The following is a 23,310-nucleotide window of genomic DNA, read 5'->3' on the forward strand; positions in this document are numbered from 1 at the left end:
GCAAGAATCACGCAGAGCAACCTGATTTACGCTTCACCTAGATTGACTTTTTATTCTGCATCGTTGTGTTCTCCCCCCACTTCCTCTTCTTGCTCTTGCCTCCCTTTATGTGTTTATACATAGCATTATCATTTTATGTACTATTTGAATGATTTGCCGACATTATCTTCCTGTAACCCAAAACACTTCAACATCTACTTTCTAAGAGCCTGAGCATCTTATATTGACTTCGGTAAAAATTTCAAAATAATGAAATGTGTCAATAGTATAAAAGTATAACAGTATACAGTCCATATTCACATTTTACCCATTTTTCCAGAGGTGTTCTTTATAGCAGTTTCTTCCCTTCTACAACATCCAGAAAAGGATCTTCTATTGCATTCAGTTATCATGTCTCTTTAGTCTTGTTTAATCTGAAACAGTTTCCTGGACTTTGATCACATCAGTGTTCTTAAAAAGTAATAGCTAGCAGATTTAAGGAGATACCTCAGATTTTGAATTTTGTGTTTCCTCATGAAAAGGTTCAAGATACTCATTTTGAGCAGAAATAATTCAGTATTCTCAGTCTTCCTTAGTGAATCATCTCAGGTGACAAATAATGTCACTTTGTCTCACTTTGAATTACTTTGATCTCTTGGTTCAATTGGTGTCCACTGGACTTTTCCACTATAGTTAACATTCCTTCATAATTAATTTGGAACTATACAGGTATTCTATTTTTCATCAAACTTCCACATAGTAGGTTTAATATGCACAGGTGACTTTTACCTGAATCAGTGCTGATTAGAAAAAAATCTGTGTTATTGCTTAGATGCATTATTTAGTATCTTGTACTGTAAGGAAGAGTTTGTATATCATGGCCTGTCAGAACAGTCCCGCAGTGTGTTTTATGAACTGAAAATTCTGAAAGAATAAGGTGGTGATTTATATGAGAATACAGGGAAAGGGTTAGCCAAAGAGTCTAATGAATTTATGTCTAAACCATAGAGTGGAATGTGAGAGACGCACAGAACTCCAGAGTTGTAATGCAAATACATTGCACAGTGGAAGGAGAAGAGGAAGTTTTTGGTAATAGTGTTTCATCTAATGTAGCTGTGTAATGTATGTGTGCCTTCATTATTGGAAGAGTGTTCAACGGTTCACAGTTGAATAGACTGTGAAGCATGATGCTGGAATCTGGGTTCAGATTCTAGATCTGTATCCTACATATCACCAATGTTTGTTTCTCAGTTTTCGTTTGTCATTACTTTAAGTCTCTTTAATGCATTAGAGTATCCGAGGTTGACAGTGAAGGGACTGCATTTGGGAGCTATCTGAAGACAAAAACTCAGCTTTTTGAAGTTTCTTTCATACGTCACCTTACATGGCCTTTCCCATTCTCTGTGGAGAAGTTTGTGTAGATTATTCAGACTACCGTGCAGTGACTGTGTTGTTTAAAACCTATATATATCCAAACTCTGTTTTGTGTTCTCTATAACTAGGGCATTAGTCTCCCAATAGTAATCCTGCATCTTATGCTAGTTAAAGAAGGTTCCCAGAATACAGACATTCTTACTTTTGAACAATGACTTGGGTAGATTGAGGAAGTGGTTTTAATAATCACTTTGATATATTTCAAAATCTGGTTCATTATTGGTGAGGTGCAGGCCACCTGGTATTAATGAAAATGTGTAATTAGGAACCAGTGCAGTGGAATCAGAGGCTTGAACATGACCTAAGGCTTGGTCAAAAGTGGTGATCTGAATGTTCCCTGCTCTCTGTATATAACTTTATACTTAGTCTTCAGTGGCAGGGTTGCAGCAGAGGCCCAGTAAATATTGTTCATTCAATGTATGAAGGAGAAAATGGAAGTAAGGCCAAAAATTACTGATTGTAAACAAATGAAGCACCAAGTGAATAAATGTACAAATAGACAAATAGCCAGTAGGAAAAAAAACAAAAATTGTTACCTAAAGAATGAAAACCAAGTGGAAAAGCCCGCCAGGGACATTTTAATATGCATATTGTTGCTTTCACATATAATACAGTAAGGGAGTATCAGAAAACCTGAATCTGCCTAAAACATACCCTGTTCCACAAAGCTATATATATGAGAGTATTGAAGGTGGTTTAATACCAAATTCAAAAATTCAGCCTCAGTGTAGCAAACTTTTAAATTTTCCATGATATAAAGTAAGTTTTAACCAACAATGGAAGTCACAGCACTAAAGTACATTACTATTATATGATTCTCTGATGGTAATAGAAACTGTGCTGCAGGACACGTTTCGATTCAGGAAGAAATGTGGAGTAACTCCACAGAGGAATTCATCCTTTCTAAGTTTAAATCTGAATGGAACCCATATGCCCATACCCTGAAGATGCATGTAAGGGAACAACATGGCTTGGTCTGTTGAAAAAAGAAAAGAACCTTCAATTAAGCATTCTGTGAACTTGATAAGAGGATGCAGAGGAACGTAAATACACTCTGCATATCTGTGATTGACCTTGGAACACAGTGAATGCCCTCTAAAGAATAGCCGAGTAAGTACTGTATCATTCTGCCGATCAAATTAGAGCCTCTTCCTTCCAGTGGGAGCAGAGTGACATAGACCAAGGAAAGCCGAGGAGAGGATTGTAGCCTTTTATTTCTCCTTATATTTGTTAAGGTTCACTGCTGACTGATAAACGATTTGCACAAAAAAATTCAGGCCTCTGACTCTTCTGGTATTTGATTTATCTAGTAAAGTTAATTCCAAGACAAAAGTACAGTTGGTTAAAAATACCAGTCTCATGTTTATTTGATGGTTTGAAATATTCTGTTACATTGTTGTACCTCGTTTGTCACCTTGGAATATATGACAATCATGTTATCTTGATTTTTTCCACAAGATAATTTGATTCTAAAATCGATTCATTGTTTATCTTCAGGAATTAGAGATTTTAAAAATGTCATCTCATGTCTCATTCAGTCATTTCCAGGATTTAGCGAGTGTTCTCCCTAATGCCTTGGATAAGAATGCCTTGTTCAATGGCTGTATTTTACTCATAATTAGCATTCCAACTGCTTTGGGTTTTTTTAGATTTACAATTTTTATTTCTGCAGTACTTTACTTTCTATATATATATATTAAAACAAGTTAGGTAGGATGAAGGTCACTGGATGATATAAATACTAATAGCAAGAGTAGAAATAAGTTGTATTATATAAGTTGTACATAGGTGTTACATTAGGTTGTCTTACATGAAAGTATTATGAAGTACTGGGATTTGGGGTGTATTTTGAAATCCTTGCCAGTTCTACTTGATAAAGTATTGAATGGTACCATGTGAGAGGAGAAGAGGACGGAAACAGGACTTATGATTTAGACCTCAACAACTGCTAGGGAGGGTTGGTTTTCTCTGAGTGCATGATTTTTTATCAAAATGCTATTTTGCCAGTTTTAGATCCATATTAAACCCACAGATTAAGGTTTTGGTTTTTAAAGTGTAAATAGGAAGCTTGAGCTGGGGGGAAATTTGGAGATAGAGATAATACTTAATCGCTGTGGGAAAGGATGAGATCTAGAGATAGAGTGTATGTGGGAGTAGGAACATATGTGTCTGAGACCATGCTTTGGATGCTCCAGCATTTAGATATTGAGAAAATGAGGAAGACCCATTAAAGGAGATTGTCGCTAGAGTTACTGGTGAAAACCAAAGGATTGTAGTGTTCCTGAAGATACATGAAGAGTGAGAATAAAAATTAATGGGGCAGCAGTGGCTTTTGCATGGCATTGAAAAGACACAGTTCAATTTGAAAATTGAGTATCATTGATCGTAGTGCTCTTATTATTGAAAAGGCCAAATCAAACAATACCTTTGAGTTGATGGTCTGTACTATAATTAGGTTACCATTGTTAGCCCAGCATAGACACATGCTGATACCTGTGAGTTGCTTTCATCAATTAGTATGTGAAGATGTATCCCAGTTGTACAATTTTAGATCCTCTTCATCATTCCACATTATATGTATACAAGATAAAACTTGATGTTTTCATTACATCCTTTCAAACAGCAGTCCTTACGTAGCTTTATCATTGGAGTTTCCACTTGAAGTGTCTCTATCTGTACCTGCGTTCATTGGCCACGGTAGAGTTTTCATTACGGCAGGATTGCATTTCATTGATTTTGGCTTGTGTCAGACATTTAGCAAAGATTGTTGAGGAAAGGAATGGATGGAAGGGGCCAGCTGAAAGAAAAAGTAACAACCTAATGATGGATAAGTGAAAAAGGAATGAAGAAAAGATGGTGCTAGGAATCAAGGGAGTAAAGCAAGATGGAATGTACAAAAGGTCGAATTTTTAAAGAAAGTTGTAGGGCAAGGGCAAGGTGTGTTGAACCTACATTTAAGATACAATAACATCACTAAAGTCGAGGCCGGGTGCAGTGGCTCACCCCTGTAATCCCAGCACTTTGGGAGGCCAAGGCAGGCAGATTACCTGAGGTCAGAAGTTTGAGACCATCCTGGCCAACATGGTAAAACCCTATCTCTACTAAAAATACAAAAATTAGCTGGGCGTGGTGGCGGGTGCCTGTAATCCCAGTTACTTGGGAGGCTGAGGCAGGAGAATCACTTGAACCTGGGAGGCGGAGGCTGCAGTGAGCCGAGATCATGTCACTGCACTCCAGCCTGGGCGACAAGAATGAAACTCTGTCTCAAAAAAAAAAAACAAAAAAAAAAAAAACCCATCACTAAAGTCAGGGATAAAGTACCATTGTGGAAGATGTTCTTTTCCAGCTTAACCTGAAGAATTGTACAGTCATTGTACATTGTCATTCCCTAACTAATGGGTTAGATATGAGTCCAACATACTTTATGCCTCTTAACATTTCACTTACCAAATTTCATTTCATTCCTTCATTTTGTGTCTAACAGACTAGAAATAATGAGCTCCTATTGACAGGGATATTTTCCTCTTCATACTTTCCTTTACCTTACAGAGCCTTTTATGTAGCAGATATTTAATTTCATAATGGGTCTAAACTACTTGTTTAGACCATGGATGAGTGAAATTTTGATGAATGAGCCCCAATCACCTGAAGGATGAGTAAAAGAAGAATTTCTAGAGACCCAATATGAGGTAGCTGCTTCACACTTTTTTGAGAATGTTAGGGCATGACTGAGGAAATCATAGATGCTGTAGACCATGTTGAGTTGGATTGTGTAAATATAGATTCTGGTATTAGGGAACTCAGCATCTGCTAGATTAGACTTCTTATGGTGAAAGTCTTTTTTTAGGGATTAGGCATAAATCCCCACTGATATTTGTGCAGTAATAGAATATAGCTCCTGTTTTCTTTCCTGCTTGTATAGCCTGTGCCATTAGTGTCCTCTTTCTCACTGTTTTCTCAAAGGAAAACAGTCAAAGAGGAAGCCATATGCATGGTAGACTTTGTAATCTGGGAAAGGTCAGCATATTTCATAGTAGTGCACTTTTTATGTGTTGTCAGTCCTTAGAAAGGATTCATTTTCTCCATATTATATACTACTCTATTTTAAAAATTTCTTGGGGGAGAATGGCTGTAGACAGGCCAATGATAGAATCATAGAATATAGTCACTGTCTAATTACTTTCAATCAAGAGAGGGAACAATAAAGTACAATGTATGTCGCTGACTTCAGTGTGACCACTCAGTATTTCTGTAACACAGTATTTATATTGCTGTACGGTAGAGTTATATTTATTTCTGTGATCCAGTTCATTTGTTTAATATTGGGATTCAAGGAGTGTTGAAGAAATGTCTACTGATTAATAACAGATGGGAAGACTGTATGTGTTTTAAATAAGAGACCAAGAGAGACAATAAGGAAAATAAGAAGGAAGTGTTTGTGAGCCTTTCACATTACTCTTACATTCGGGAAGTCCACAAGACACCGTAGTGGAGATTCTGAGGAGGTGAAAACCTGTAGAAAAATGCTTTATTAGTAAGGAGCTGACTAAGTTGTCAGAAAGTGTTGATTTTTAGAAGGATATTGAGACATTGGGTATATGGGGTATATGACTCCTTGTCCTCCTTTCATTCTGGCTTCTTACCAGCTGTTGTGAATAAGTTTAAGATTTCTTCTGACATTATAAACTTTAGAAAAGGTATGGCTGTTTGTTCAGTTTGTAGTAGTATCATATCCGCCAAAGCCTTGTTAAATTGTCTTGTTGATTCATGGTTCTCTTCAGTGATAATATTATATGGGATTCCTACCCACAGCCACCCAATATCTCAGTGGAGAAATGCAGGTTTGGAGAGAACATCTGAATAGAATCACGCTAAGATGGTACATTTGCACTGAGACTATTGTTATGTGGCAGGCAGACATGAAGTATCCTAGGATTGATCAATATGCCTTAATGTAAATAGCTGCATATAGACCTGATTTCTTAGGCTCCCCACTTCAAGCTCTTGAATATTGTGTTGATATCCTTATCAATACACTTTGTCTTGTGTTCTGTGTTGTTTTTCCAAAATATAACGAGCTCCTACTTGACAGGGATTTTTTCTTTCTATTGTCTTATGATAAAATGTCAAGATAAAAATGTATGAGTTTCATTAAAGTTTATTGAATAAAATTTGTGATGGAATGAGTGAGAGCGAGGTCATGAATGAGAGAGAATATAGAAATAATGGAGAATGTGATATTCTGATAGTCATGCAATATTCTTTTTGATATAATATGTAACATATATTACTGTATTATATTCTATGTATTATTTGTCATATATATTAGTATATCCTGTTGCTATATTTGGATAATTTGGGAATCTGCCATGTTTGATGATGTTGAAAAGAGAACATAAAATGTAGTGATTTCTTAATAAGGTGTAGAGGTGTAGGTATTAACTCTTTAAGAATATAGTGATTTATTTTAAAATAATGATAGGAAAGGACCATAAAAATGTCTGAATTTGGGAAATTAGAAAATGTTTTCTCTCTGGGGCTTTCATATGTCTGTTCTATGTGAATGTTGCTTTGCCATGGCTGCCTCTTTGCTAACTCTTCTTAACCCCTGCAGAGAAGGAAGTGTAGTGATGGTATTTTGAGTCCATCTTCAGGTTTATTGGGAATGCAAGGGAAATGAGTTGTTAACCAATGGGAGTAAAGGGCTAGTTGCTATGCCAGTTGCTGCTACTTTTGTTTGACACTGCTTGAGCAATCTGAATGGCTAGTTTTGAATCTGGCTTCTCAGTCAGAATTTTACCTTCACTCTAATGCTGCTTTTTTTCAAATCACTTATATTTACATAAATATGAACCAACTTCAGTGATCTTAATTCTTTCCCAAAGATCCAAGTTTCTTTCCATCTGCCTGAAGAACTTTCTTTAGCACTTCTGGTATAGCAGGCCTACTGATGATAATTTTTCTTTTAGTATATGGTGATTAGTTTACTTTTTATTCAACTGTGTCTTTTTTTGAAGTCTTCTTCATTGAAATATATTGTTACTAAATATAGAATTAATGGTTTCCTTTAAGCACTTCAAAGATAATCCACTGTTTTCTGGACTCCGTTGATACTTAAATCTTTATTTTTGTGTAATTCTTTCTCTTTATGTAAATGTGCCATTTTTCATTTTTCTCTGACTCCTACCTACTAAGATATTTTTACCTAAGTGTTGAGTCAGTTTTGGTTATGATGTGACTCAGTGTGTTTTTATTTATGTTGTTTGGTTGTTTGAACTTCTTGAATCTGTAAATGTTGTGCTTTATGTTAAATTTGGGGGGATTTCAGCCATTTAAAATATAACTTTTCAGTCTCTTCCCCCTGGGACTCCAATTTTTACATATGTATTAGACCTATTAATATTTTTCTATGGATACCTGACATTCTTTTTAAATCTTATTTTTGGTGTTTTTCACTTTGAACAACCTAATAATTTGTTTCCATCCATGTTCACTCACTGTTTATTCTATTTTTTCCCAATCTGCTCTTAAGCCTATCCTGTGAATTTTCTTTTTAATTTATTTTATTTTTTAGTTCCAGATATTTTCTGCTTTTTGTTTTGTTTTTGAGACAGAATCTTTCTCTGTCACACAGGGTGGAGTGCAGTGTCATGGTTCACCGCAGCCTTGACCTCCTGGTCTCAACTGATCCTCTCACCTTAACCTACCCACTCCTAAGTAGCTAGAACTACAGGTGCATGGCACCACGCTCAGCTAATTTTTTATTTTTGTAGAGACGGGGTCGTTGTGTTGCTCAAGCTGGTCTTGAACTCCCAGACTCAAGCAGTCTTCCTGCCTCGGCCTCATGCCCGCGCCAACCAGTTCTTTATTTTTAATATTATGTTGTATTTGATGTGCTATCCTATTCATTTAGTATAAGCACATTTTTCTTTGTGTCTTCAGCATAATTATATGCTTTTTCACAATTTTAACATCAGGACTGCTTCCAGGGTAGTTTTATTGCCCTTTGTCTTAAGTATGGATTATAGTTTTCATTCTTTGTATGTCAAGTAATTTTGGATTGTAACTTGAACTTTGAATATACTGTAGAAACTCTGAATTCTATTTTATTCTTCTAAAACAATATTTCTCAGCTTCAGCACTACTGACATTTTGAACTGGGTCATTTTGTTTGTGTTGTTGTGTGTATTTTGGGAGGGTACTGTTCTATATGCATTGTGGGGTACTGAGTATTATCCTTTGTCTCCACTCACTACTTACCAGTAGCATAACTCTCTCCTCCCCGCATCCCTTGCCAAAAAATGCCTTCAGTCCTTTCTAAGCGCTCTTTTTTATGGTGTTGGGGCCAAAATCATGCATCTTTACTCACTCTTTCTCATTGAGAGCTATGGCTATAATGGGTAGTGATACTTTTACTTATTTATTTTTAAGGCAAGCAGTTAACTTAGCTGGATTCAAACTCCAGGCTGCCTCGTGTGCTGTGGGAAGCAGCCTACACTTTATTCAATTCTTTTCTTTTCATATTGGGTGGGTTACTTTGAGTCTGGCCTACATGATGGGCAGTTTAGAGGTCAACCAAAGGATTTCAGCAGAACTTACAGAATTTCATTCAGGCTTCCCGTGTCTGATTGTCCACAGTGTGGGAATTTCCTCCCACTTTTCAGCCACTATTGAGGATGCCTTTCGGCAAAATTCCTTGAAATTGGAAACTTACAGGGAAATTCCTTTCCTCCAAGAGTGCACTCTCCTCCAGTGTTGGCTTGCTTTTGGTTGTTCTCCGTGGTTTTAGATAGCTGTCTTTATATTAATTCTGGAGTTTACAGTTGATATCTGTTGGGGGCTTAGTTTGATAACATGTATTCCTCTATTACTAGTAGCCAGACCTGTATGTTGTACTTGACCTGATGGAGAAAAGTTTCAACTTGTGAGACAATACTGTGCTAGCTAGTTTTACTGATTTGTACTCTAAAGTACCCAAGCCTAAAATAGTAGAGCTGTCTATCCCACATGAAACTTCTCTGATTTTCACTGTTTTTTATAAAAAGTATACATGTTCAGATTTCTGTAGGTTTTTTTAAGCATCACAATTTTTATAAACTTTCTATATTTCCAAGGTCTACCTGCTTTGTATTTTGCCTAGTGAGAGTTTTGTATTCATGTAGGAATAATCTCTTGGTGTGAGTATCTGTTTTCCACTCATCCAAAACAGATAGAGCATTGATTTCACTAAGCGTTATGTTCTAGTTTGCTTTGGTATTATTATTAGAAATACCTGGTGATTAATTTGAGCTAAGTATTCTTCTCTACCATCATTCCCAGCATTATCACCCGCTTTTACCACTTCCAAGGGGTGGAAGCATTCTCCACAATGCATTTTTTCATGCCAGAGAAAAATCTAGAAAAAAATGAATAAAACGAAGAAATTCTTTCCCCTTGGTATCTGTAGCTAACTTGCCTAAGTGTTCTTTCCCACAGTGTAAGTCTTCAGTCCATAGTTCATAAGCAAAGGGGTGTAGCGAGCTCTGATCTTGCCAGAAGAGAGAATAAGTGAGCTACCCCATGGTGGACATTCTGGCCATCTGAAATGAGTCGATGCATGTGGCTTTTGTCTAAAGGCTACAAATAAAATGTAACCACTTTGTTCTTTGAGTAGTTGATATAGCAAATAGTTGAAACAGAAGTTTTGATTGGCAATTCAGGATGTGGTAGATACTTTAACAAAGAGTAGAACTATTACCAGTTTTATGTGTTGCTGTTTGTATCTCTTTCACAGTTTTGATAATGTCACATCCTGGAAAGTGAAACAGAAAATTATTATTCCATTTTAAATGACTAAATTTGCTTTCATGGTATTTACAGTGAAAGAGTAAATTAGAAAGTGAATGGATGACTGTTCATGAGAAAAAGCAGGGTAAAAAGATTTTATTTAATTAATTGAAAATATTAGGGTCAAAACATAGGCTTATGTTATGTTTTGTGAATTGTGCTATGTTGTAGACATTTGATGAGTTCTAACAGAATTGATCTAGCTCTTGAAATACCATTTTTGATTGAGTATAAATGGGATATAGGCACCTTACAACTTCAGAATTCGAGGAAGATTATGTGAATCTTCCAATTTTATCTATTTGATTCAAATGGTATGTTTTTTCACATTTCTCATAATTTCCACGTCAACTCCCATGATGATCATACAGGAAAGTGGCATGATTGCACTTCTTGTAGTGCATACCATCACTAAAACATAGTTACTGTCTTTCTATGGTCTTAAGAAAAATTCAGAAACAGCATACCAATGTACATATAAGATAAATAAGCTTATGTGGAACAGTAAGTGTTCTGTTCTGAGAAATACCTTGATTCGTATCCTAATGTCTGATGTTATTGGTAGTTCTCAAACTTCCCCAATTCTGCTTTCATCTAAATTCATCTTATCTTATCTGTAGATTATTTAACAATATCAGTCCATTTTTATCTATCATCTATATATCTGTCTTTATCAATCATTCGTCTGTAATCTATCTGTGCCGTTTGGCATAAGAGACAGAAGGGCATAGCAGTGGAAACTCAAAGGAGTTACCTCCATGTGAATGGACAGCGGTGATGGTGATCTGTGAGGTGGTGATGTATAGAAAGAAAAACTAGAAGAGAGCATGCCCTAACTCAGGGACCTTGTCCAGCAGGCACTCTGGCCTTGTTATACTGTGCTTGAATATGAAAAAAAAAAATCAAAATAGTGCTGACATTCTTTGTCTTCTGGGTCTGAGAAAACTTAGAGTAGATATGATGACTCTGCCATTTCAGTCTTTCGTATTTCCACATTTTAGAGCTCAGTTTTAATTATGTAGAATTATTTCTCCAGCCTGTGTTAAACTAGACCACGGATTGGCAAACTTTTTTTGTAAATTGCCAAGTACACATTTTCAGTTCTGAAAGCCTTGTGGTCTTTGTTGCAGCTAATCTACTCTGCTGTTGTGTTACGAAAGCAGCCATAGGTAATTTATAATTGAATGAGTGCGCTGTGCCTTTCTTCCAATAAAACTTTACAAAAGCATCCTGTGGGCTGGAGTTTACCCTTTGGGAAACCAGAGCATTGGCTAAACTGGAACCTGAAAAAATAATCACATCAACTCAGCCACATGGTAATAATATTTAGAGTATTATTTCAACATTTTCATTTTCATAAAAATTTTTTTAGCTCTTTTGCCAAATTCCATTTGTGAGTGATACAAATGACTACCACGTGCCGTTAACATCACCTGAACAGTGCAAAACAAGCATAGTAGAAGTAATTGGAATGATATAAACCCCTTGCTATAATAGTTATAGTTGATAAATTATGTTTCAAAATTGAACCTATTTCTTCCAAATTTCATCTATAAAGTTCCAAGGAATTCCAAAATCTTGCCTGCCTTCTTTTCCCAGTTAGCAGTATTGTCTCTGAGCAGCCATGGTGGTATCCATCCTCCTTGGACAATGAATTTAGCCTATTTTGACTTCATTTGAGCAGTTGTAATTGTTTCACCACATCAGAGTAAGATTACTACATACCAGAGCTATTCTTTAACTCAGCTTGTAAAAACATGATAGCGTCAACAATATACATAGCAAATGAATGCCATCTTTAATCCAATTAAATGGTTTTTACAAATTTGCTCTTTTTTGTTGATGCTATCTGCATTGCAGTAATTAAAGATGAGGTAAAAAGAATGAATAAACTGCCAAGTTAAAATTAAATTTGGGCAATTTCTCTTTTGCAGTAATGTATGTATATTTACTCAAAACATGCCAAATTTAGTGTTGAAAGGCTCATTCAAATCAATTGTGAAAGCACGTAAATGAACAATTCATAAAAGCATTGCAGATGGCCAAGAGCATAGAAAATGTGCTCAATCTTACCAGTCATTATAAGGAAATAATGAAATTTGTGTATATATGAAATACTTAAAATATATATAAAATAAAACAATTATTTGCCTTTTTTCACCTATCAGATTAACAGATTATATGTGTTAACAAGGTGGGGAGAATTTACAACTCCTGATGTGTTAAAATCTTTCAGGAAGGTAGTAGAAAATATATGTAAGATGGAGATTAGCACTTTTGACCAACAATTTTAGTTTTAGATATTTATCTATAAGGATATAATAGGAGGTGTTCAAAGATGCATGTAACCTTAAGGGTACTCAATGTAGTATTAATTATAATTGTAAAATAGTAAATAACATTTTTGTCAAATCATAATGTTAGGAAAATTAGTGATGGCACATTTAACCAATTGAATTATATTCAGTTATGAATACCGTGATGCATGTTCAAATTAATTGATACAAAAATCCAGCAACTTTAGCAGTTTGTTTACCAGTTATTGAGTACCAACTGTGTTCAACATTGTTATTTCACTCATATGAAATGATAAATGTATGTGCTTGTTATGATACGGTCAATAAAACCACTCTTATAGGAAGAATACTCACAAAATACAGCGAGTTCTGGTCATTATTTTATTGTTGCATTTGTGTGTGTGTGTGTGTGTTTTGAATACATACATGTATTTCAATTAACTATAGCATTTGTTGAATTTTTATCACATGTACAGATGGGGAGATCAACACTTTACATGAATTATAATGCTTATAGTAACAGATGGAATAACGAATTTGTCTTTTTAAAAGATAAGTAAATTGAGGTTGAGTTTGAATTTTGTAATTCATTCTATTAAATAGAAGTTAAATAAACCTATCCTAGGATGTCACAACCTTTGGATAATAATAATTAAAAATACTTATGATTTATTAAACCCATTGAGCAAAATCATGTTTTCTGAAAGAACCCACATTTCAGAAGTCATATTCATTCTTCTTTTGTCTTTAAGGCCAGAAACATGATAATTATTAAGTGCAGCTTCTCAGGACAGAAAGTGTAAGTGTTGGTATATTGTAGGAACAGGAGAAAAACATGAATAGGAAATTGTCTTTTGGAAATTCTTACAGTATAAACCTTTAAGGAGTTACTTCTAGAAATATGGGGTGCCTTTGCTCAGGATGTGGAACAACATGTTCCCGGACAGAGACCATATTATACACAAAGCTCTGAGACATCATGGAGGCACAGATGAAAGTCCAAAGAGAAATGGCCAGTAGAAAGAGGATCACTAAATGGAAGAAGCTAACTTTGGAATAGAGCTGGTGACAGGTAATATGATGACTTAAATACTGCCAATAGCAGGGAAAAGGTCCATGGTAATATCTGAGTGAAGAAGCAATTGCCAACTGATCTAGATTTGAAGGGCATAACCTCTTGTTGGAATATTTTTCCAGTGTAATTTATGATCATATGGTCTGGATTCTACAAAATCTCCCCCATTCTACAAAATCTATAATCAGTTCTCTTCCATTTTCTTCATTCATTCTAACCCTTTTCTAAAGACGGCACTTTGTGTCTTGTGAATGCAGTCCCTTAGCAGTTCTCAGCTAGTAGCTGGGGGATTGTGACATAAATTTTGCTTTGCTATGGCAGTTATTGAAATATTTTTAGAATTTTGACTATTTGTCATGTAAGGAATGCACAGTGCCATTCTAACTTTGTATATTCTGGTGTTTGGGGGGTTGGAAATTGGCTATATGAGATTCTTGCAGCTGGGTCTCTGACATGTTGAGAATGCTGAAGAAGAAAAAGTACAGAAGGAGAAAGCAGAGATGGGGAAAGCTGCATCCCTCAAATAGGATACCACTGGATACTGAGCAGTGAACAACCTCTGGTTTTGTCGGACACCACTTTGGAATATTTGGACACAGTTTCCTGAAGGATGAGAGACCTAATCAATGGTAGTAAGATGTTTAAAATATTATTAATATGAATGAATGCTTAGGCAGGGTTGACGGTAAAGCTCTTCTGTACAATAGGTAGCGTTAATAAAGAAATGACAAGATTTGGAAAATCAGTATTTGGAAATAATCATAATTGTTTCAGCCAGGAATCATCAAATGATGCTAAAACTTGGAGAAAATTTTAAGAGAAACAGGACATTTAGTGTCCTTATCAGTTACAAAGGGAAAGTAGTAGCTTCCTGAAGGAGAGCATGGTTGACAGCACCTGAATTAAAGAGGTGAAAGTTAATACCACAGTAGTGGGAACATCAGGCAGTGCTGATAGGATGCACTGAGAAGAACACAGTCTCATTTCTGTAGTATTACTGACTAAACTGCAGAAACCTGAGTCTACCCATGAGGAAACATCAGTCTCAAATTGGCTGATATTCTGCTTTTAGTATTCAAACATACTAATTTCACTGAGGAAATGGTCCAGATTATTTGAGACTATATAGACATGAGAATGGAATATCACATTGGTTCAGGATGTCTATAAAAGGATAAGGAAGGTTGGCAAAATTTGAAGACAGTCCCTCAAGTAGATTATAGTGTTATGTGAGTATTAATTGCCTAAGTTATATAATTGCCTGAGGTTATATAACAGAAAATTCTTGTTTTTAAGAAATTAAAACAATTTAAAGGATAAAGGGATAATGTCATAGCTGTAATTTTCCAAGCATTTGGATAAAATAATATACATGTTTCAAAAAAAAATGAAACATGTTGTAAGATGTTAGCAAATAGGAAATCCAGGTGGAAATTATCCAGGAATTATGGATAGTCTTGTATCTGTTCAGCAGGTCTGAAAGTAGTTGATGAAAATAATGCAAAAGAACATGTCAAAAAGAAATGGTTTGGGCATATGGCTTCAAGCATACATAAATGCTCAGGAAACATGAAAATGTGGAATAAATGGATGAGTACTATAATACCAGCAGGCCTTGTAGATACCTGCATTTGTAGCATTTATATTAGAAGGAAGCCTTTTTACCCAGAATTTTTTTCACTTAGCCTAATGTTTTCAAGGTTTGGCCATGTTGCAGCATATATCAGATCTCCATTTTTTTTGATGGAGGAGTGATATTCTATTGTATAAATATATCACATTTTGCTCATCCACTCACCAGTTTTTGGCTATTATGACTAATCCCGCCAGGAATATTTATGTGGAGGTTTTTGTGTGTTTATGTTTTCAATTCTGTTATACATGAGAATATAGTAACTGTGTTTATTTGACATTTTGAGGACCTGTCTGTAAGTGATGTTGAAGATAATTTTTGTTACATTTGAAGGCAGATAATAGTCTATGCAAAATGAATATTCTGTTGAATATTGATGTGAACTATTCTTATTGTAAAAAAAAAAAGTTACATTGAAATAGTAAGTATAGAAGTTAGATCTTGGTGGCGGGGCGTGGTGGCTCATGCCTGTAATCCCAGCACTTTGGGAGGCCGAGGCAGGTGGATCACGAGGTCAGGAGATCGAGACCATCCTGGCTAACACGATGAAACCCCGTCTTTACTGAAAATACAAAAAATTAGCTGGGTGTGGTGATGAGCGCCTGTAGTCCCAGCTGAGGGAGGCTGAGGCAGGAGAATCGCTTGAACCTGGGAGGCGGAGCTTGCAGTGAGCTGAGATTGTGCCACTGTACTCCAGCCTGGGTGACAGAGTGAGACTCTGTTTCAACCAAAAAAAAAAAAAAAAAAAAAAGAAGTTAGGTATTGGTTTTTGTACTCAACAAGCAGTTTTATGTTTTATTTTTCAGGAACTCTCCAATACTGAATTCAGGCTGGGATATTAGAGAAAAGGAAAATACATGAAACTCACTGGTGTTTTATGGCACTTTGAGTTCCCCAATTCACCTTCAAACATTTAGCCCTCCAAGTTCTCTGCCACCGTATCAGTGCATCCCTCCTGAGATTCTTAATTCTTTGATTGTGTAAAGATGGACTATGCTTACTCCATCTTACTTCTCTTAGGTCTTACAATGGAAGTGCCCTATTACATTTTGTTCTTTTCTATGATTTCCAATTATTTTATGAAATTTTTCATTTATTTTTTCTGTTCTGTCTTTAATTTCTATGTAACTTCTTGAAATAGATCTCAAAGATTTTATATATATATGTATATATATATATATATATATACACATACAGAGAGAGAGAGAGAGAGAGAGAGAGAGAGAGAGATATCTACTGTACTATTGAAGTAGATTCCTAAAGTTTTTATCTCTTCTACAATATTGGTTTCACAACACCCCTATTATGTGTATTTAATTTTACCCACCACAGGGCGTTTTCAAAAAGTCTTTATTTGGCGGAATACAACTTCAGAATCTGATTCAAAGAGAAAATTGCTCACAGCCGTGAGCCACTGTGCCTGGCCGATTTTTACTATTTAAAGAAAGAAGAATTTTAGCAGCGTCGGGTGGCTCATGCCTGTAATCCCAGCACTTTGGGAGGCTGAGGTGGGCGGATCACTTGAGGCCAGTAGTTCAAGAACAGCCTGGCCAACATGACGAAACCCCATCTCTACTAAAAATACAAAAATTAGCCAGGCGTGGTGGCACGTGCCTGTAGTCCCAGCTACTCGAAGGCTTAGGCAGGAGAATCGCTTGAATCAGAGACAGGGAGGCTGCAATGAGCCGAGATTGCATCACTGCACTCCAGCCTGGGCGACAGTGCAAGACTCCATCTCAAAAATAAAGAGGAATTGGAGGAGGAAACAAATGAATAAATGACAAAGGTGACAAAGGACCAAAGATCTGTGACTTGTGCAAAGATTGCTCTGTGGTAATTATTACAGAAACAATGTTTGTATCTTATTTTTTAGTGAATTTTGTATATTGTCTAATCTGATTTACTTTGTTTTTAATAGTTTGCTGCAGGTCTAGAAGATGTTACAGAATTTCAAGGAAGAGAGGTGAGCAGCTACTGTGGTGATTTTGAAATTGTTTGTGTGTGTTGTGGCCAGTGATGTCAGAATTTCAGGATCTGAGAGTTCATGATTTTAGAGGCTCAAAGGAGAATATTTTTATAATAGATTTTTTTTGCTATGTGAGTATCGCTACTTTGTTCAAGGAATCTCATTATTTTTTCCCTTTTTTTAAAAAGGGATTTTTTTTGTAGTAACCTGAATAAATCGGGGGAAGTATTGATATATTTCCTTTTCTCACCATTTTTTGTTGGATGAAAATAATCTTTTAGTGAAATTCAGCGTATTAAATATTTATTTTTTAAAGACTAGAGATGGGGTCATGCTGTGTTGCCCAGGCTGCCCTTGAACTCCTGGGCTCAAGCAATCATCTTGCCTCAACCTCCTGAGTAGCTGGGACTACAGGCATGTGCTGCCATGCCTGGCTTAAATATTTATTTAAAAAATTTTATCTGGCACATTCTGAACACAGATGTTTCTACTTATATTTGTCATGTAGTCACAGTATATATTGATATTGCTGCCTCGCCTACTCCTAAAAGTTTTAGTTCATTTAATTGGTCTTAATTGGACTTAAAAATTTTTTCCCTGGCCGGGCGCCTTGGCTCATGCCTGTAATCCCAGCACTTTGGGAAGCTGAGGCAGGCGTTTGAGACCAGCCTGACCAACATGGAGAAACCCTGTCTCTACTAATAATACAAAATTAGCCAGGTGTGGTGGCACATGCCTGTAATCCCAGCTACTCAGGAGGCTGAGGCAGGAGAATCACTTGAACCCGGGAGGCAGAGGTTGCAGTGAGCTGAAATCGTGCCATTGCACTCCAGCCTGGACAACAAGAGCAAAACTCTGTCTCAAAAAAAAAAAATTCCCAATAGATTTTAATCTAATTTTATTACAACAATTCAGTCATATGTTTTTTCATGCTATGTATATGAGAGTTCCATTATTCAGATACTAAACAAATGCCTACTGTACATTTACTGTTCTCACTGATGATGGATTAGATAACCATGCAGAAAATAAGCCTGGCTGTGGAAATGCTTATTTGTTGGGAGGGTGCTTGTTTGGATCGATGATGAGAATAATTGTCTGAGGATGCTGAGGGACTCATTCCAGATGTCAATCTGAGGTCCAGATGTGCGGCCCTCCAATAGGACAAATAAGACTCTCAGAGCCTGGCTCTATTTGGGGATCCCTCAGTGACAACATAGTACCTCTGTGAGCGTGCCTTTTCTATCTCTCCGAAGAGGGCATTAGCATCCTGTCTTATGAGTCAGTATGCACTTTAGTATGGTTAGTGACCCAAGACTCACTTTATTTTGTTCATTTTGAGCAGAGAATTGTAGATAGATACATATATGGGAAATATGTTCTTGATTAACAAATGAAAAAATGAAAAAGTTTCAGTCAAGAAAGGTCAAGGAACTGTGATGTATAGTGAAGGCATGGAACACTGCATGCCTATATTAAATATTGACAAAGGAACCAATTTTAGTGCTTTGTTATTTTTACTGTTGAGTATTTTCTGAGACCATTTCTTTTTCTTCTATTTTGTTTTGCTGAGGTAGAGGAGGGCTGGAATGAGGTCCTCCACTTCAGAAAATAGGGGTGAGTAGTTAAACCAACATCCTTTGGAATTCATATACGTCATGCGTTCCATGCCACATCCTGAGGTCTTTTTGTTGATTTTTTTAGTGGCTTAATGGATAATATCTAAATACTGTATATTTTACTTTGGTGAGTCTCTCCACCTTCATTTCTGAATCATTGTCCTTTACATTTTTATTCTATTTGAATTTTGCATGAAACGACAAATGTAGAATTTTGCCCAATTTATTTTATTTATTCATTTATTTATTTGGGAAGACAAAGTCTCTCTCTGTCACCCAGGCTGGAGTACATTGGCCCAGTCATAGCTCACTTCAGCTCTTCACCCTGTAGCCCTTAACTCCTGGGCTCAAGTGATCCTCCACCCTCAGCCTCCCAAGTATCTAGGAATACAGGTATGTGTTACCACACATAACTAATTTTTAAATTTTTTATTTTGTGAAGATAGGATCTTACTGTGTTGCTAAGGCTGGTCTTGAACTACTGGGCTCAAGCAATCCTCTTGTTTTGGCTTCCCAAAGTGCTAGGATTACAGGCAGGAGCCACCATGCCTGGCATCATTAGGGATATTGGTCTGTGATTCACTTTTTTGATGATGTCTTTGGTTTTGATAAAAATTAGGGTAATAGTAGACTCATGGAATAAGTTGGGAAATGTTTTCTGCTCTCCTGTTTTTTGGAAGAGTTGTAAAGGGTTGATGTTATTTCTTTAATGATTTGGTAGAATTCATCAGAGAAATCATTTGTGTGGAATTTTATTTGTGGAAACTTGAGTAGCTAATTCAATCTCTTGTTAAAGGTGACTTCAATTTTCTGTTTTTCCTTCTTGTGACAGTTCCTGTAATTTATATATTTCTAGGAATGTGCCTATTTAATCTAGGTCATCTAATTTGTTGACATAACTTGTTTATATAAGGGTGTTAGTCTGATTTTCATCCCAGATTTTATGAAAATTGGGTCTTCTGTTTTCAGTAGTGTAGATATAGTTATGTCAGTTTTTTAAGAGACAGAGTCTTACTGTGTTGTTTATGCTGGCCTTGAACTTCTGAGCCTAAGCAATCCTGCTACCTCTGTGTCTTGAGTAGGTGGGAGTATAGGAACACACCACCACACCTGGCCTGTCACTAAACAAACAAAAAATTTCAGTGAACCAGCTTTTGATATTTTTATTTTTATTCTGTATTTTTTATTTATTGGCATTTTATTCTTATATCTTTTATTCTACTTGATTTAGCTTTGCTTTGTTTTTCTGTTTTCTTAAGGTAAAAGTTTAGATTATTGATTTGAGATTTTCCTTTTTTTTTAATATGGACATTTACAGCTATAAATTTCCCAAAGAACTCTTTTAGCTACATATATATTTTCTTTTGTTGTGTTTTGTTTCCTTTGATTTCAAACTATTTTATAAATTTTCTTATTTCTCCCAAGAACTCCCAAGGATTCTTAGTAATGTGTTAATTTCTGTATATTGTGAATTCCCCCCGATTTTTTTCCTTTATTTCTGATATGATTCTATTGTGGTTGGACACCATACTTTTCTGATTTTCAGATTTGTTGATACCAGTGTGTGGTCTAATACCTACCCTGCACACTGTTCCATGTTAACTTGAAAATAATGTATTTTCTACTGGTTAGATTGTTCCATAGATGCATGTTATGTAACTGCTTTATAGTGTTGTTTGTCTTCTGTCTCATTGTTATGTTCATCATTGAAAGTGAGGTATTGAAATTTTCAATTATTATAATGTTTATTTTGCCTTCCATTCTGTCATTTTTAAAATTTAATTTGGGGGTTACGTTGTTAGATGCACGTATCTTTATTATTGTTATATCTTCCTGATGGATTGACAGTTTAATCTTCATGAAATGTCCTTCTTTGTCTCTACCAACAATTTTTTTTTTTTTTTGAGATGGAGTCTCGCTCTGTCGCCCAGGCTGGAGTGCAATGGCGCCATCTCTGCTCACCACAAGCTCCGCCTCCTGGGTTCACACCATTCTCCTGCCTCAGCCTCCCGAGTAGCTGGGATTACAGGCACCTGTCACCACGCCTGGCTAATTTTTTGTATTTTTTGTAGAGACGGGGTTTCACCATGTTAGCCAGGATGGTCTCCATCTCCTGACCTCGTGATCCACCCACCTCGGCCTCCCAAAGTGCTGGGATTACAGGCGTGAGCCACCGTGCCTGGCCCTCTACCAACAATTTTTATCTTGAAATTTATTTAGCCTGATAATTGTAGTTTTTGTCTGACTTATAGCCCCTAAACTCTCTTTGGTTACTGTATGCAGTTTATCTTTTCCTTTCGTTATTTTACTGTCTACCTATTTTTAATTAAAACAAAATATCTTTGAGACAGGATCTCACTCTCTCACCCATGCTGTAGCGCAATGGCATGATCATAGCTCACTGCAACCTGAAACTCTTGTATTCAAGCAATTCTTCCACCTCAGCCTCCTGAGTAGCTGAAACTACAGGCCAACACCACCACACCTGGCTAATTTTTTTGTGTTTTTTTTCTTGTAGAGATGAAATCTTGGTATGTTGCCGAGGATGGTTATTTTCTACCTATTTTTTGTCCTTGAATCTAAAGTGTATCTTTTGTAGAGAGCATATAGTTGTATCATGTGTTTTTTAAAAAAAATACATCTCTGCCTTTTAAGTGGAGAGTTTACTTCATAAATATTTAATGTAATTACTGATAAGGTAAAATTCACCTCTGCCATTTTCTATTTTCTTTTATGGCATATATCTGTTTTGTTTTTCTTATTATCGTTGTTCTTTATGTTAAATAAATATTTAATAGTGTACTGCTTTAATTTTCTTTTTAATTTTTTGTGTTTACTTATTAGTGGTTGCCTTTGAGATTATAGTTAATTTGTTAATTTATAACATAGCTTAGATTTAATAGTTAATTTTAATAGTACACAGAAACTATTTTTCAATATAGCTCTGTTTTCTCACCCTTCCTTTTGTATATTATTGTCATTCAAACATTTATACCATCTTTTATATTTGCCTAATAATTATTTTACTGGTCCTGTGCATTTCTTCATATGGATCAAAGTTAATGTCTAGTGCTATTTCACTTAAGGCTGAAGTCTCCATTTAATTTTTCTGGTAGGATAGGTATTTTGACAAATTCAGCTTTTGTTGATTTAGAATGTCATTTCTTTTTTATTTTTGAAGAGTAATTTTGCTGTTTCAAGATTTATGGGTAGACAGTCTTCTTTTTCTTTAAAATAGTTTGAATATGTTATCTTACTGTTTTATGGCTTCAAGAGTTTCTAATGAGAAATCAGCTGTTAGTCTCATTGAGGATTCCTTGTACCTGATGGGTTTGTTTTTCTCCTCATATTTTGAAGACTGTGGCTTTTGAAATTTTTACTATGACGTCTCCATGTCTTTATGTGTATCTCACTTGAGTGAGTCAAGTTCATTTGACTCATTTTATATGTACATGTATGTTTTTCCCTTACATTAAGGAAATTTTAGGCGTTTGTTCTTCAAACTGTTTCTGCCCTTCTACTGTGACTTTTATGAACATGTTGATATGCTGTGTTCCTCAGTTCTCTGAAGCTGTTTTTCTTTTTTCTTTCTGCTTCACAGAATGGATCTCCTCAACTGTCCTGTATTCAAATTCGATTACCTTTTCCTGCTAGCTCAAATAGTGTGATTAAATTTTTCTAGTGAATTTTTATTATTTATTTCTCTGTATCTTTATTGTCTAGTAATTGATACATTTTTAAAAATTTTTAATTTTAGGTTTAGGAGTACATGTGCAAGTTTGTTATATAGGTAGATTGTGAGTCATGTTGGTTTGGTGTACGGATTATTTCATTACCCAGGTAATAAGCATAGTACCTGATAGGTAGTTTTTTGATCCTCACTCTCCTCCCACCTTCTACCTTCAAGTAATCCCCAGTGCTTGTTGTTTTCTTCTTTGTGTCTATGTGAACTCAATGTTTAGCTCCCACTTATAATTGAGAACCTACAGTATTGGATTTTCTGTTCCTTTTTTAGTTCCCTTAGGATAATGGCCTCCAGCTCCATTTATGTTTCTGCAAAGGACATGATCTTATTCCTATTTATGGTTACGTAGTATTCCTTGGTTATAAGTACCATATTTTTTAATCCAGTCTATCACTGTTGAGCATTTAGGTTGATTCTATATCTTCTGTATCTCCATATCTTCTTCCTTCCTTGTTTAAAGACACTTTGTCATTGTGTTTAGGGCCCATCCCCCCTCCCCCAATTCCAAGATGATCTCATCTCGACATCCTTAATTAAGTTAGGTTTGTAAAGACTCACTTTCCAAATAAACTGACATTTGTAGTTTCCATGTGGAAACTCTTGTATTCAAGCAATTCTTCCACCTCATATCTTTCATTTTTTAAAACAGAGTCTTGCTCTTTTATCCAGGCTGGAGTGCAGTGGCATGATCTTGGCTCACCGCAACCTCCCGCTTCCAGGTTCAAGCGATTCTCCT

At 35.8% G+C, this 23,310-nt stretch overlaps 1 protein-coding gene and 1 non-coding gene across 10 annotated transcripts in view; both read left to right on the forward strand.

The window, feature by feature from the left end:
- LOC129527076 (uncharacterized) overlaps positions 1-23,310 on the forward strand; it is a 94,581-nt gene that overhangs the window by 44,851 nt on the left and 26,420 nt on the right. For 3 of the 9 annotated variants that reach the window (XR_010131136.1, XR_008671943.2, XR_010131137.1), the window contains exon 1: positions 17,214-19,222. Coding sequence is in view for 1 of the 9 variants with exons in the window: in XM_055363347.2 (XP_055219322.2) it covers positions 17,163-17,207 (45 nt within the window). In the remaining 8 variants the exon portion in view is untranslated. The other 6 variants (XR_008671946.2, XR_008671948.2, XR_008671949.2 and 3 more) reach the window with 4 other exon arrangements.
- Positions 18,286-18,352, forward strand: LOC115930978 (small nucleolar RNA SNORD109A). The gene has a single exon (XR_004067556.1). It is a non-coding gene; the product is annotated as a small nucleolar RNA SNORD109A (small nucleolar RNA).

The sequence above is a fragment of the Gorilla gorilla genome, chromosome 16 (genome assembly GCF_029281585.2).
Source record: "Gorilla gorilla gorilla isolate KB3781 chromosome 16, NHGRI_mGorGor1-v2.1_pri, whole genome shotgun sequence".
Classification (NCBI taxonomy): domain Eukaryota; kingdom Metazoa; phylum Chordata; class Mammalia; order Primates; family Hominidae; genus Gorilla; species Gorilla gorilla.